We start from the raw sequence: 14,433 nt of genomic DNA on the forward strand, positions 1-14,433 counted from the left end.
GGGTGCAATTTGTGAGCCATGCTCTGAAAATAGCTCCATCTTTCATTTCTGTTCTCAGGAATGGAACCAGTTCCTGGGCTCAAGGACTGGGGTGGGGGGGAAGCCCTATGTGTGAGCAGACCGTGCTACATGGCAGGTAGGCAGGCTGGCAGGCTGGAAGAGATGGGAAGAAGCTTACAGAAAATGCTATAGGAGAACAATCTTGGTGAACAAGGGGTTAAGTGGCCGAAGGAGATTCAGCTCCAGAGGCATTCCTTATTATTTGTGGCTGCTGCTAAGAGAGAGAGTTAGGTCAGCAAAGCCTATGTCATTGGTTTTGCTCAAAATCCAGTTCCATTTGGATCCTGCACTCCCTACATTGTTTCCATTCACAGTGATAATTATACAGACAATTTCAGGTTAGGTACTGGTTCCTGTGTTACCCTCTTGACTGATGCCATTTTCAGCACCAACTGCCTGGCAGGTTCAGATATTGTGAAGGTGGCAGGGAACTTCTTTTCACCTGAGGATGTGATGTTGTTTCCACTCAGAAGAAGATAAAGTCTCTCTATGTGAACCCCCAAAGTAAGTCTTTCCTTTTTTGATTTGCAGAAAATACAAAGATTGTACCCTAAGTCTGCAAGAATACAACAAAGAAGAGCTGCTATTCTATTCATTGCATTCCTGTTGTCACACTAATATTTATATGCTAGTGGTCTAAGAGTTTCTCACGGGGTTTCCAACAAGATCCGGTTGAATATGCTTCTGGTGCAAAGTTCTGTGGAAAACTAGAAATAAAAAGTGGTGGTGACTGATGGGAAACCCCTCTGCTTCTTTCACAGAGGTGACCAGAGCACATTTCATTTCTACCATGAAACCAGCAGCATTCTTGGTCTTTGCAATGGGAGCGATTATCATCATCAGCTACACTTTTTACAGAACTGAGACCAAGGTTGGAATCCTCACCCCATTTTCTGTATCCAGTATATATAAAAAATGGTTGGCCAACCAAGAAAGTGGTGCATAAAAAGGTCTATAATTGATTAATAGTTTTATGTTTCTCTGGAGAAATGATTACAACAAATATTGTGTTAGTAAGGACTTGAAAATGTTTTTAGGATGGAGAAGGAGAGATTGAGCGACTGGCACTATCGTGAAGCTGCTTGTCTTGTTTTATCAACAAAGTTTTCTTTAACCCTTTTAACTAGGGCTTAACTGCCCATTTACTGCCTAGTGGGTAAAAACACACCAAAACTGAGCAGAGATAAAGGAAGAATCAGTAGAAACCTTTGGTTCAAGGTTTAAAATCTCTTAAATACCCGCAGAGTATTTGTAGGAAGCTTTCTCACACTAGGTAGGTCAGACTATTGGTCCATCTATTCTAGGTCAATATCACCCATTCTGAGAGGCAGTGGCTCTCCAGGATCTCAATCTAAAGTCTTTCCCTTCACACGGCTGCTATATGATCCTTTTTTGAGATTGGAAAGTCCAGAATGGGACCAGGCGCTTCTGCATGAAAATACATACTACTGAGCTACATTCTCTCCTTGTGAATGCTTGTAATAATTTCTTTCTCACTGATTGCTCCAGATTGCCATCTTTGGAGGTCTCATGGGGCAAGCAGAAAGGATTTATGCTGCTACAGAAGATGGTAAGGATTTTATTTTATTAAAAAAAATCATAACCACATAAGGCATTATTTCGAGTAATATATCAGAGAGCATTTGAAACCATGTTGCAAAGCATACATATTATTTTAATAAAGAAGGCACATTTCCCATGCCACCCCAGTAAAGTGGTAACAGACAACTCTAGTCGATAACTGGATAGAGACCTTTTAGGCTTTGAGAAATGTAAATAGCAGGTATGGAATTTTGTGGTACAATATAATGAATAATGTGCAATATGATGTCGTTGTATTATTTAGTATCACAAGTGTGTTTAAGGTATTTGTGTTCTTTTAACAAAAACTTATTTAATCAAAGATAACCGAAGGAGGACTTTGCCACTCCCAAGCCACAGTGGGATGGGATGGGAAGAAAAAGATGTAAGAGGTGTTCTCAAAAAACTAGACCAGCTGATGCCCAATGTAACTTTCAAGGATATAAAGACCACCACAAGTGCCAAGAACAGCAAAGCCACAATATTAAACCCCAAGGATTCTTATTGCATTGGAGACCCCTTGATAGTTCGACTGGATTTGTACAACCACTTGGGGAACAGAAAGGAGTATGGAGGAGACTTCTTACAAGCGAGGATCTATTCTTCAAGCCTTAAGGCCGGAGCATCTGGGCATATTGAGGACCAAAAGAATGGGACGTACCTGGTCAATTTCACTTTATTTTGGGAGGGCAGAGTCAGAGCATCTCTCCGGCTCATCAATCCCAGTGAAGGCGTTTCTGCATTGTGGGCTGCAAGGAAGAGAGGCTACAACAAAATAGGTTTCAGGGGCAGGTTTTTAAAAGGAACATTGGATGTCTTCAGCGACTGTGGTTTTAATATAGCAACAAAAGAAGAACTGTGTGAGTATCTGGACAAGAGAGACAAGGAGTCCTTCTATTGCGTGAAACCAAAGAATGTGTCTTGTGAAGCTCTTGTTTTGCTGAAGTCCTACAACAAGCCCATCTCATATCTCACAGCCCTGGAAAAGAGACTTTTTGACAGGTATGTTCTTTTCTGTTCAATATGCAAATATTTTACCTGAGGACAGTTCTGAACTGTGCATTTGTGCTCCTGGCCAATCAAAAGGCATCAGAAAAAATGCCTGAGATGGATGAGTATTAACAAAAACCTTCCCCAAAATTGCCTGAGAACAAAGTTTGCACAGAGGTGCTTTTTCACCTGTGCTTGCCATAACTGGGTGAACATTTCCCTTATTTCACTTGCACTGAGACCCAGGGATTTCTTTCTTTCATTCGTTCTTTTTCTTCAGTTCAGCAATGTATTTGTGTGAGGTGCTGGTAGTATATACAAACAGGGCAAGTTGATTGTCTATGGGCTCATCAACACTTCCGTTTGATCCATATTTTCTATATCAATTTCTTATCATGAGTCTGAAAGCTTCCCCTGCCCTCCCTTCTCCATTGTTTCTTTTGGTTAAAATCCTATGTAATCCACAGAATCAGATCTTATGTGTCATTAAAACTCATTGGCTGCTGCTGACCAGCAAAATGAATTTTAGTGCAAAAAAGGAAACCCATCACCCCACCCAGTTGCTGCTGTTTTGTTTGGGCACAGACGGACCCGGAAGTTGGAGTCTACCAATGGGGGGTGGGAAACGCACATGCTCAACTTGGCTACCATGGGTGGGGGTGGAGCTGGGGGTTGAGATGATCCAAAAGGCGAACTAGAAGAATGAAAGGGAAAATTGAAAACAGAACAACTAAATCTGAATTTAACAGAAAGAAGAAGAAGAAGAAGAGTTTGGATCTGATATCCCGCTTTATCACTACCCTAAGGAATCTCAAAGTGGCTAACATTCTCCTTTTCCCTTCCTCCTCCACAACAAACACTGTGAGCTGAGTGGGGCTGAGAGACTTCAGAAAAGTGTGACTAGCCCAAGGTCACCCAGCAGCTGCATGTGGAGGAGCGGAGACACGAACCCAGTTCCCCAAATTACGAGTCTACCGCTCCTAACCACTACACCACACTGGCTCTCCAGTGTGTGTGTTCCCTTATTTTCTTACACCCCAGGCACTAATTTTACTTTTCAACACCACTAGAGGCAAAGATCCATCACAACAGTTTTTTTACTGAAGTAACATACCCTGAATCTACCACACAGGAAAAGTTATACGTCTGAATAAGCAGGCAAATAGTTATAGCAGCTGCTCCATGATGAGTTGGCTTCAGACTCCATTTTAATTGGTTTTTATTACACCAAGGTAACACTTTGACTTTCTCCATGGCATGAAGACAGTCTGCCCTTGAGACATTTCAATATAATTTCCCGTTTGCATCTAATAAGAACATGACACTACAATAATTGTCTTGTTAGATCACAATCGTCAGGATGCTGTCAGCAGCTCCTGGCTCTTTGCCTAGGAAAGTATAAAGGCAAGGGAAAGTTTCTTAGTCCCTTTTTATTTCAAATCCAGCTTCTTGGATAATGGTGTCGTTCTGAGTGAATCTCCACCCCCTTCTCTCCCACTTCCTCATTTGTCATTATCATCACCTCCTCTAAGTGCCCTCTGTCTTTGAGCTCTTTGCTCTCCTACTTTTAAGGCTCGCCGGGTTCTGGGAGATGCAGGGTGTGGAAGGCTTTCTAATGGCAATGTGTCAGCCAGCTGCTGCTCCAGCTCTGCCTGCTCCTCCTCTCCCATTATTTCCCCACTTTCCCCCTCATTTGTCTCTGAGCTGTGACCTCCTGCAAACCCCTGTTGTAAATCTATACTGTCTTCCTCTTCCTCCTCCCTGGAAGGGTCGGGATGGGGAGGCTGTTTCCACCACTCCTTCTCTTCTGCCCAGCTCCGGACAATGATCCACCTATGCAAGGCTTCCATTTCCCATAGACATTTAGGTGTGTGCAGGAGGAGGTGGGAGGAAGCCATTAGTCCTCTTAGGAGGACACCTAGTCTGACTTGGATTTCGTAATGGATGTTTTCTCTCTTTTAAAGGTCCAACATTGGAGCTGAGATCCCGCAGGCATTTGGGGACATTAGCGTTGCAGCTTGTGGAAGTGAGTTGGACTTCCTTTCAATTAGTTTTTATTAAAGGTTTGTGTGTGTGTGTGTGTGTGTGTGTGTGTGTGTTGCAGAACAAACAAATAAACAAGGAAAAGTACACATAGCATCTCCACTTTTGATTTGTAGAGTCTTTTTCACAGTTCCTTTGCTTTCAGTATGAGGAAACTGTTGCCATAGAAATCATGTGGTTGAGGGAAAGGATAATGTTATTTCATTTTATTGCACAGTGTTTTTGCATGATTTTTGTGTCAGCATCATATGGGTAGGACTCTTGGTTATATTTTTATCTATTTTCATGGTCATTGCAAGAGATTAGAGCTTGGTTGGTTGCGTTCAGTTGGTTGCATTGTGGTTTGTTTGTGTGTTTGGGGTAGGGCTTGTTGGGTCAGATTAGCCATATTGATACTGTTGTGAGGAGTGGGTCATTGTCTTGTTGTGCTGTATATGTTATAAAAGGGATCCGCGCTGGGGTGAAGGCATCCTCCTTTGCGTGTCCCCTTCCTAGTTTAAGTTGTCACAACTTTGGTGGCACCCATCCCTAAGAATCTTATTTCCTGAGTCTCATCCAGGTTGCTGATCCAGACCTACATATCTCTTCCCCACCCAATTTTTTGTGTGCCTTGGTAAGGCTGTAGATAAATCTTGGTTTATCTTTGAGTTTTGTTTTGTTTGTTTTTTAAATATATTTGCTCTGGGGTTTTTTAAAGCTGAGACTTGTTGGCTGTAGCCTGGCTTTGAATTCTCTTTGGTTTTATTCTTTATTGCTGTTTTCAGGCCCTCTGAAAATTCTTGTGATAAAAGAAGTTGGCCAAATAATTAGGATAAAGAAATAAATTGTTGTTCTGTGCTGTTCAGAGTCCCTGAAAATGACTCTGACTTCAGAACTGGCATATTGTTTGCCAGGAACAGACTTAATAGGCAACAATAAAATGCTGCCTCTGCCAGGTATTTTCTTATTTCCTTCCTCCTCCACCTTGGAACCTTGACTTTCCCCACAGACTATAGAATGCTGGTTCCCCCACAACTTTGCTGCAGTCACAGAGTTCAGTGGAAACTGCTTATCTCTCGTTTCCATTTCTCAGGCAAGAAGACAACGGCAAGTGAGAAGTGCCAGGTTGGGATGAATTCCCCATCTCCCAGTGGCTTTGTCTGGCAGAACCAGTGGCATCCTGTGTTCTGCAGTGTGTCCACATTCAACACTTCGGAGCGGATTAACACTTGCTTGGAACGAAAGCTAATTTACCTCCTGGGAGACTCAACTGTGAGGCAATGGATCGAGTATCTCACAAAGAGAGTCAATAGTAAGTTCTCTCACCTAGATAAAACCACAGCGCAGCTTTTGCTGCCAGCTTCATTCCTATTTCTGAGTAAGCCAGAATCCTTTTCTGTGCCCTGAACATTCTTTATTTAATTCACTTATACTCCACTCTTCATCCAAGGATCAGAGGGCAGTTTACAATATGAAAACCCAGAGGGCAGTTTACAATATGTAACATAGTAACAACAACCCCGCAACATCCATCTTCCAGACATTATTGCATTAATTCTGTTTAGGAAACCAGTTCTGCCACCTGAAATGACTGCCTCACCTATCCTCGTGAATGAGCAAGTCCTGCTTCTTCCTTGCCATCAGATGCAAGAGGGTAGACTAGTCATTCAGAAATAAATAGCTCAGTATCTTCTGAGAGGTCAATGAACAAAGAAAGTTGGATTAATTCTATGTCTGTTCCCACATTAGCCCTTAAATATCTTGACAGCCATGGAGCTGGGAAGCACCGGAATTTGATCGCTGTGGACATGGAGAGAAACGTCCAAATCCAGTGGAAAAAACACAACCACCCTTTAGTCACTGCTTCTGAGTATATGGTAAGAGATCATAACTACGTCGCTCGGGAGATTGACCTGGTGGCAGGTGACAAAGACACAGTGGTTGTCATCGGTCTGGGCCAGCACTTCCGCCCCTTCCCCATCGAGCTCTTCATCCGAAGGGCAATCAATGCCCGGGGAGCCATCCAGCGCCTTCTCCTGAGGAGCCCAGATACAAAAGTCATCATCAAAGGGGAGAACACCCGGGAGGTGTCCATAGCACAAGAAATATTTGCAGACTTCCATGGCTATGCCCAGCACCTTGCACTAAAGGACATTTTTCGGGATTTGAAGGTGGGCTTCATTGATGCCTGGGACATGACAGTTGCTTACGGCATGAACATACTTCACCCACCAGATCACGTGGTTGGAAATCAGATTGATATGTTTTTAACTTATATATGTTAAAGCGCTAAAGCAAAGAGGAAGCAGAGAACTACGGGTCAGAAAAAGTATCAGTGAAAGATATGGAACACTTTATTTAAATAGTGCACTTAGATATTTTGCTCCATTGGATTTCCCTAAGTACCTGTAAGGGTTCTAGGGGTTGCTCATGCGTAAATCGGCGCCAGACCTGGCTGGGTTACCTGGGTGAACTCTTTCTGTCCGGACAGCCACTCACCCGTGGCTGTCTCCATCGCTGGCAGAATCCGTCAGTGGGCGTTTCTTGAACTTCTTCCAGCAAAGAAGCTCTTTGACGCCTAGTCTCCGCCTACTCTCCCTGCGCGGAAGCCTTCTGCGCAGGGAGGGTGTGGGTAGCGGAGGACCCGTGCTCTCCCCGCTGGTCTCTGGCGAGGAGTCATGGAGCCACCTCGCCGATTCCACCATCTGCCCCCCTTCTCCACTGGTGCTACGCTGATTTCCTTCCCCAGAAGATGGGCTGCTTCTCTCCCTCCTGGGACGCTCTCCGGAATCCCTCTGGAGCCCTCCCTCTCCCTCTGGCTCCGATGGCAGTTCCCTGACATCCACCTCCTCCCCAGGACCCCCTCCACCCCCAGCGCGATTTTCCGATTCAACCTCGTCTCTTTCCTCGGCCAACGATGCGGGGAATCCCCTGGAGGAGCTGTCACCATCCTCTGAGGATTCAAAACCAGCTTCCCACCCGCTCCGATCTCTTCCCACAGGGTGGACCTCCCAGTCTGATTCTTCTCCCTCTGACACCTCCCCTCCCTCCTCTTCGGAGGCAGGAAAACCCACAAAGTCCCCTTCGTCGTCTGTGGTTCCGAATTCTTCCTCCCAGAATCTCGCTAGTGGTTTTGGCTTACCTGGGAACAAACTGTGGAATTCTCCCACCAAATAGCCGTCCTTGAATGATTCAGTGGGGACCCACGTGTTTTCTGACCTGGGTTCTCCCTCCCAAGCTACCAAGTACTCCACCTGGCGACCTCGCCACCTTGAATCGAGTATTTCCATGGCTTGTTTGTGGTGTTCCCTCTCCTCTACCAGCGGGTGGGTGGTGACTCCTCCTTCCCGCCCCGGAAATTCCCGCCCCTCCCTGTACGGTGAAAGTAGGGACCTATGGAACACCGGATGTATCTTCATGCTGTCAGGCAACTTGAGCTTGAATGCCACGAGGTTCACCTGCTGTGTTACCTCAAAAGGCCCCAGCCACCTCGGCTGCAACTTCTTGCACCCTCCCTTTAGGGGTAACCCTTGGGTTGACAACCACACCCGGTCTCCCACCCGTATGGCCTCCCCCTCCCGACAGTGCTTGTCCGCCTGCCTCTTGTAAACTTCCTTGCCCCGCTCCAAGTTCATCTTGAGTTGCTGGTGCAAGGCCTCCATTTCTTCTACAAACTGCTCTGCCGTGGGTACACTCCATCCTTCCTCCCCCCTCCCCGGGAAGGCCCTGGGGTGACACCCATAATTGGCCATGAACGGGCTCATTCCCGTGGACACATGTTCAGCGTTATTGGACGCAAATTCAGCCAACGCTAGTTTCTCTACCCAATCGTCCTGTCTCTCGCTGACATAGCAGCGTAGGTATTGCTGGAGTATACTGTTCGCTCTTTCTGCTTGTCCGTTGGTTTCCGGGTGCCTCGCCGTCAAGAAGCCCACCTCGACCTGTAGCAAGCTCATGAGCTTCCTCCAGAACCTGGAAGTAAATTGTTTCCCGCGATCTGAGATTACCCTCAAGGGAGTCCCATGCAGCCTGAAAATGTGATCCACAAACAACCTGGCTGTCTCCTCTGCCGTCACCGCATGTGAGCAAGCTATGAAATGGCACATTTTTGTCAGTAGATCGACTACTACCATGACTGCTGTCTTCCCTCTTGACTTGGGCAAATCTGTCATAAAATCAATGGACACCACCTCCCAGGGCCTTCCCAGTGTAGGTAAGGGTTCCAGTAACCCTGCGGGGACAGCCCTCTCCCCCTTTGCCCTCTGGCATCGGTCGCATCCCCATACATATTCCCGTACGTCTTCCCTCACCTTTGGCCACCAGAACTGCCTGGTGACAAGCAACATGGTCTTGTGCTGTCCAAAGTGTCCAGCTGTTGGGTTGTCATGGAGTTGTTTAAGTACCTTCCCCCTCAAGGTCTCCCCCGGTACATACAGTGCCCCTTATAGTACAGTAGCCCTTCCTCTTCCTCAAACCCTCCATGGTCTTCCCTTCCGTCCCGGAGTTCCCTGATTTTCGCTTGAGCGAACGCATCGTCTCTAGTAAGCCCTGCCAGTTCTCGTTTCCCAACCAATGCTCCCCCACACACCCATCGGTCCTCGGGAAACACGTGTCGGATCTCCGGCGGTCCCTCTCCTTCCATGTACTCCGGTTTCTGGGAGAGAGCATCTGCTCTTACGTTTTCCACTCCCGGCACGTATCGGATCTCGAAGGAAAACTTGGAGAACTCCTGGGCCCATCGAATCTGTCTCTGGTTGAGCACTCGCACGGTCCGCCAGTATTCCAAGTTCTTGTGGTCAGTACAAACCTGGATCTTGTGCCGCGCCCCTATCAACAGATGTCTCCATTGCCGAAAAGCCGCATAGATCGCAAGCAGTTCTCAGTCATACACTGTATAGTTTTGCTCTGACTTGCTCAGCTTCCTTGAGAAAAAGGCACATGGCCTCCAGCCCTGCTTGGCTCCGGGCTGCAAAAGGACCGCTCCAACGGTTCGGTCGGACGCGTCCGTCTCCAGTCTCATGGGCTTCTCCAGATCAACGTGCAGGAGCTGCTCTTCCAAAGCAAATGCCTTCTTCAGTCTTTCAAAGGATTGCTGGGCACTTTCTGTCCACGCGAACTTCTTTTTGCTACTGAGACAATCTGTGATGGGCGCTGTCAAGTGAGCGAAGTTCTTTATGAACTTCCTGTAGAAGTTGCTGAACCCTAAGAACCTCTGCACATCCTTCCAGGTTTGGGGGGCTTTCCATTCCAGCACTGCCTTCACCTTGCCTGGGTCCATAGCTAGGCCCTTGTCTCACAACTTGTACCCCAGAAACTCGACCTCTCTGGCGTGAAATTGGCATTTTTCCAGCTTGACCCACAACTGATGCTTCTGCAGTCTCTGTAGCACTTCCCTGACGTCTCTGACGTGTTGCTTCTCATTGTCCGAATAGATTAAGACGTCATCCAAAAAGGCTACGCAATTCTTGTACAGCAGGGGCCCCAACACGTGGTGCATGAATGCTTGAAAGCAGGCGGAGCCCGATTGTAATCCAAATGGCATGACTAAATACTCAAAAGCCCCCAGGGGGTGAACATGGTAGCTTTCCATTCGTCCCCCTCCCTTATCCTAATCAAATTGTATGCTCCCCTGAGGTCCAGCTTGGTAAAAAATTTCCCCTGCCTCACCCGTGTTAAAATGTCGTCAATCCTGGGCATTGGGAAGGTCACGGGTTCTGACACCAGGTTTAAGGCCTGGTAATCCATGACTAATCTGGGCTGATTAGTCTCTTTTTTGTCCACAAAGAACACAGGACTGCCCCCCACCGCCTTTGATTCCCTTATGAACCCCCTCTTCAGGTTCTTGTCAATAAACTGCCACAACTCCTGCATCTCCCGGTCAGACATGGCATACAGCTTACCCACCGGCAACTGAGCCCCTGGGAGTAAGTTGATTTGGCAGTCAAAGGGCCTGTGGGGGGGGTAGTCTATCTGCCTCCTTCTTGCTGAAGACTTTCTTCAGGTCAGCATATTGTGGTGGCACCTCCCCTTTTTGTTCCATGGCCAGCCCAGCCACCCTGGCCACCGTCATTCTTGGGTTCTCCCCTCCCAGACAGTGTCCTAAGCAGTAAGCTGACCCAAAGGTGACTGACCGCTGATGCCATGATACTACTGGATCATGCAGTGCCAGCCAGCTCATCCCCAGTATTATTGGGGGTCCTGCTAGTGTGGCCACGTGAAAGGCAATGGTCTCCGTGTGCCTGGAAACCCTCATTCGCATTGGCGGGGTCTGGTGTGTCACCCCCCCCCCCAGAAGTTCCCTGCCATCGATGGTGGTCACTTGCAAGGGAAAATCTAGAGGCAATAGGTGGAGTTGGTGCTCCAGAGCGAAGTCTCTGCTGAAGAAATTACACGAGCTGCCCAAATTCAGCAGTCCCTTAACTTTGATGGGGTGCCCATTCGAGAGTTCTAGCACCACTTCTATGGCTATAGCTGCCTTGGGAGGGTCAGGCTGGGGCACTACTATTGGTTGCTGGCCTGGCTGCTGCCCCTGCTGGTTGGCAGCCAGGCGTTGTCGTTTCCCTGTGCCTGCCCTTCCTCCCCCTTCTTGTCGCAGCCAGCAGCCCCCACCATCCCTTGCCAGGCTTTTCTTTGAGGGCAGAGCTTAGCAAAATGTCCTGGTCGTTGACAGAGGAAACACTTCTTGGTAGTTTTCCACTCCTTTCCCTCCCTTTTACGACCTTCACCGGAGTTTGAAACCTCACGCGCGCGCCATCAATTTCCATTGGCTCCGCTGCCTGGGAAGGCTGTCTCGGTATCTCAGGAATGCGGTAGTCATGGAAACGTTCCCCTCTCATTTCCCGCTTCTCCTGAGCCTGCACTTCCTGGCGTACGCCGATCGCAAGCACAGCCTTTGTGAGCTCATCCAGCGACCGTGGTCGGGGCGTGCGGGACAACTCATCTTTCACTGCGGGGGACAGACCCTCCTCAAACAACATTTGTATCGGTTCAGAGTCCAGATCCCACCAAAGCCGGTGGACTAACATCGCAAAACGCGACCAGTAGTCTCTGACGGACTGGCTCCCCTGCTTGCACCCCATCAGTTCCCGCCAAGTTACACTTTGCTCCACCTCGCTGGAGTACATCGCATCCATTGCCTGGAAGAATTTCTTAAGGTCCTTCAAGGCATCATTTTGCATCGCGATTAGGGGCCTGATCCATTCGCTCGCCCCATCCTGCAGATGCCCCACAATGTAAGCCACCCTCTCCCCGTCATCAGCAAAGTCATCTTTCTGCAGTTCCAAAGCATACTGTACTTCCGTTCGGAAAGCATTGTAGTCTTGGGGCTTCCCACCAAACTTGTGTACCAGCCCCGGTACCTTCCTTGCGATGGGGGTGGGTCTGACCTGTGCATCCTGAGTCCGTCTTTCGTCCAGCCGCGCCGTCAGGATAGCTACATGCTGCTCCAAGTCTCGGTTCCTCTCGACCAGACCCCGCACTGCAGCTGGTTGCTCCGTCTCTCCGGCTGTCCCTGTTTGGCTCATCGTGCTGCCTCTCCGGGGCTGTGCACAAGCAATGTCAGTGACTGACGGATTGCTGTAATGGTTCTAGGGGTTGCTCGTGCATAAATCGGCGCCAGACCTGGCTGGGTTACCTGGGTGAACTCTTTCTGTCCGGACAGCCACTCACCCGTGGCTGTCTCCATCGCTGGCAGAATCCGTCAGTGGGCGTTTCTTGAACTTCTTCCAGCAAAGAAGCTCTTTGACGCCTAGTCTCCACCTACTCTCCCTGCGTGGAAGCCTTCTGCGCAGGGAGGGTGTGGGCAGCGGAGGACCCGTGCTCTCCCCGCTGGTCTCCGGGGAGGAGTCATGGAGCCACCTCGCCGATTCCCCCATCTGCCCCCCTTCTCCACTGGTGCTATGCGAATTTCCTTCCCCAGAAGATGGGCTGCTTCTCTCCCTCTGGAGCCCTCCCTCTCCCTCAGGCTCTGATGGCAGTTCCCTGACAGTACCTTTCTAGCCTTGCATCATTTTTAAATAGTGCCTGTTGAAGTGCTTCTGGGAAGCTGCCTGGGATAGGGAGAATAATTGGTGTGGTTTTCCTCTGCATAAATATTTCTGTCAGGTAGGAGCAGACTCTTATATCTCATAGGCCGTCACCCCGGTTTTGGCTCAGGGATGGCTTTGGGGTACATAACACATCCTACTATGGTGAAAGAGTAAGAAGATCCACTTCTCCACACTTTGAAGAATGTTGTACTTCTCTATTTGATCCCTTCCCCCCATTTTATCAAAGTAGCCCCAGATGTTGTAACCTTTCTTCAACTTGATCAATTTGGTTGCCCTTTTCTGAAACTTTTTCAACTCTACAATACAATTTTTTGAGGTGAGGTGACCAATACTCCAAGTGTGGTCAGATGCAATGGTTTGTATAAATATTTTGTTATTTATTTATTAAATTTATATACAGTGGTACCTCTGGTTATGAACTTAATTCGTTCCGTTCTTAACCTGAAACCGTTCTTAACCTGGGGAACCACTTTAGCTAAAGGGGCCTCCCCCTGCCGCCGCGCCGCCGCCGCATGATTTCTGTTCTCATCCTGCGGTAAAGTTCTTAACCCAAGGTACTACTTCCTGGTTAGCAGAGTCTGTAACCTGAAGTGTTTGTAACCCGAGGTGCCACTGTACCGCCCTTCATTTGAAGGTCTAAGGGTGGTTCGCAAGATAATGGCATTATGATACTGGTCTCTCTTGCTTTCAAATAAGAGTGGTTGAGCTTTTGGGGGGCAGCCAAAGTTGGATACTGAATCACCATTGGTTTGACCCCTTGATTGAGGAGGGTCCACTAGTGCTTAACAGACATTTCAAATTGAAGGGACATTTGGCACTCAGCTACATTAGTCAAGAAACAACATTTTGGATGAGTTATAAACATACAACACTACATAATAATAATAATAATAATAATAATAATAATAATAATAATAATATTGTTTATACCCCACCCTTCCCGGGCTCAGGATGGCACTCGAGAGCAAAACATAAAATCTAAACGATTTTCCATAGTGTTTTTTTTCTTTTAATTTCTGCAGTTTTTTCCTGTGTTTACATCCACCCCTAGGGTGGGGCAATTAGCTCTCTGAGGGCAGAGGGCCTTCTCAGTAGTGGCACCCACTCTGTGGAATGGCCTCCCATCAGATGTCAAGGAGATAAATTATATATCTTTCAGGAGACATCTGAATGCAACCCTGTATAGGGAAGCTATGTAAGGTTTAATGTTTTACAGTGTTTTCATATATGCTGGAAGCCACCCAGAGTGGCTGGGACAACCCAGTCAAATGGGCAGGGTACAAATAATAAATTATTATTATTATTATTATTATTATTATTATTATTATTATTATTATTATCTGTAGGAAGCTGGCAACTGCCAGAATTTCTTGAAACCAAGTCCCTTATTTCTTCCATTATTGCAAACTGGAGAGAACAGATATTTTTAGGCAGTTCACAAACTTTACCTGATCCTATTACATTCAAGGCTGCTGCTGCTGTGTTAAAATCTAACACAGTCTAAAACTGTCGAATAATTTTTGTTGTGTGGATGTTTTTGGTACATTCCAATCAAAGTTAATCACCTTCAAGTTCCACAGAAGGAACTTTAAGTTCTGCAGGAGGACAGAGCAATCTTGAACAATGGAAAAAGGGGGAGAATGGGGCAGCAAGAAGGTTGAGGGGATCTGGGGCAGCTCCTAAATGAGGAGTGATGACGTTTGGGACAATTTACTTCAGAATCAAGGGGAAT

The 14,433-nt window shown here is 47.3% G+C and overlaps 1 protein-coding gene across 2 annotated transcripts; it reads left to right on the plus strand.

Moving 5' to 3' along the window:
- The first annotated feature begins 329 nt into the window (after positions 1-329).
- On the plus strand, positions 330-7,006 carry LOC310749894 (NXPE family member 2-like). Of its 2 annotated transcripts, XM_083587215.1 has the most exons (7): positions 330-564; positions 822-931; positions 1,570-1,630; positions 1,965-2,643; positions 4,596-4,657; positions 5,747-5,965; positions 6,403-6,944. In XM_083587215.1, the coding sequence occupies exons 2-7, from the start codon at positions 851-853 to the stop codon at positions 6,936-6,938; spliced, it is 1,638 nt and encodes a 545-aa protein (XP_083443341.1). In that variant the 5' UTR covers positions 330-564; positions 822-850; the 3' UTR covers positions 6,939-6,944. The 2 variants fall into 2 exon arrangements, with proteins under 2 accessions (XP_083443341.1, XP_083443342.1); XM_083587216.1 differs by lacking the exon at positions 822-931 and having other exon boundaries at positions 367-564; positions 6,403-7,006.
- The last annotated feature ends 7,427 nt before the right edge of the window (positions 7,007-14,433 follow it).

This window comes from Podarcis filfolensis, assembly GCF_964270895.1.
Source record: "Podarcis filfolensis genome assembly, chromosome: 15".
Lineage (NCBI taxonomy): Eukaryota > Metazoa > Chordata > Lepidosauria > Squamata > Lacertidae > Podarcis > Podarcis filfolensis.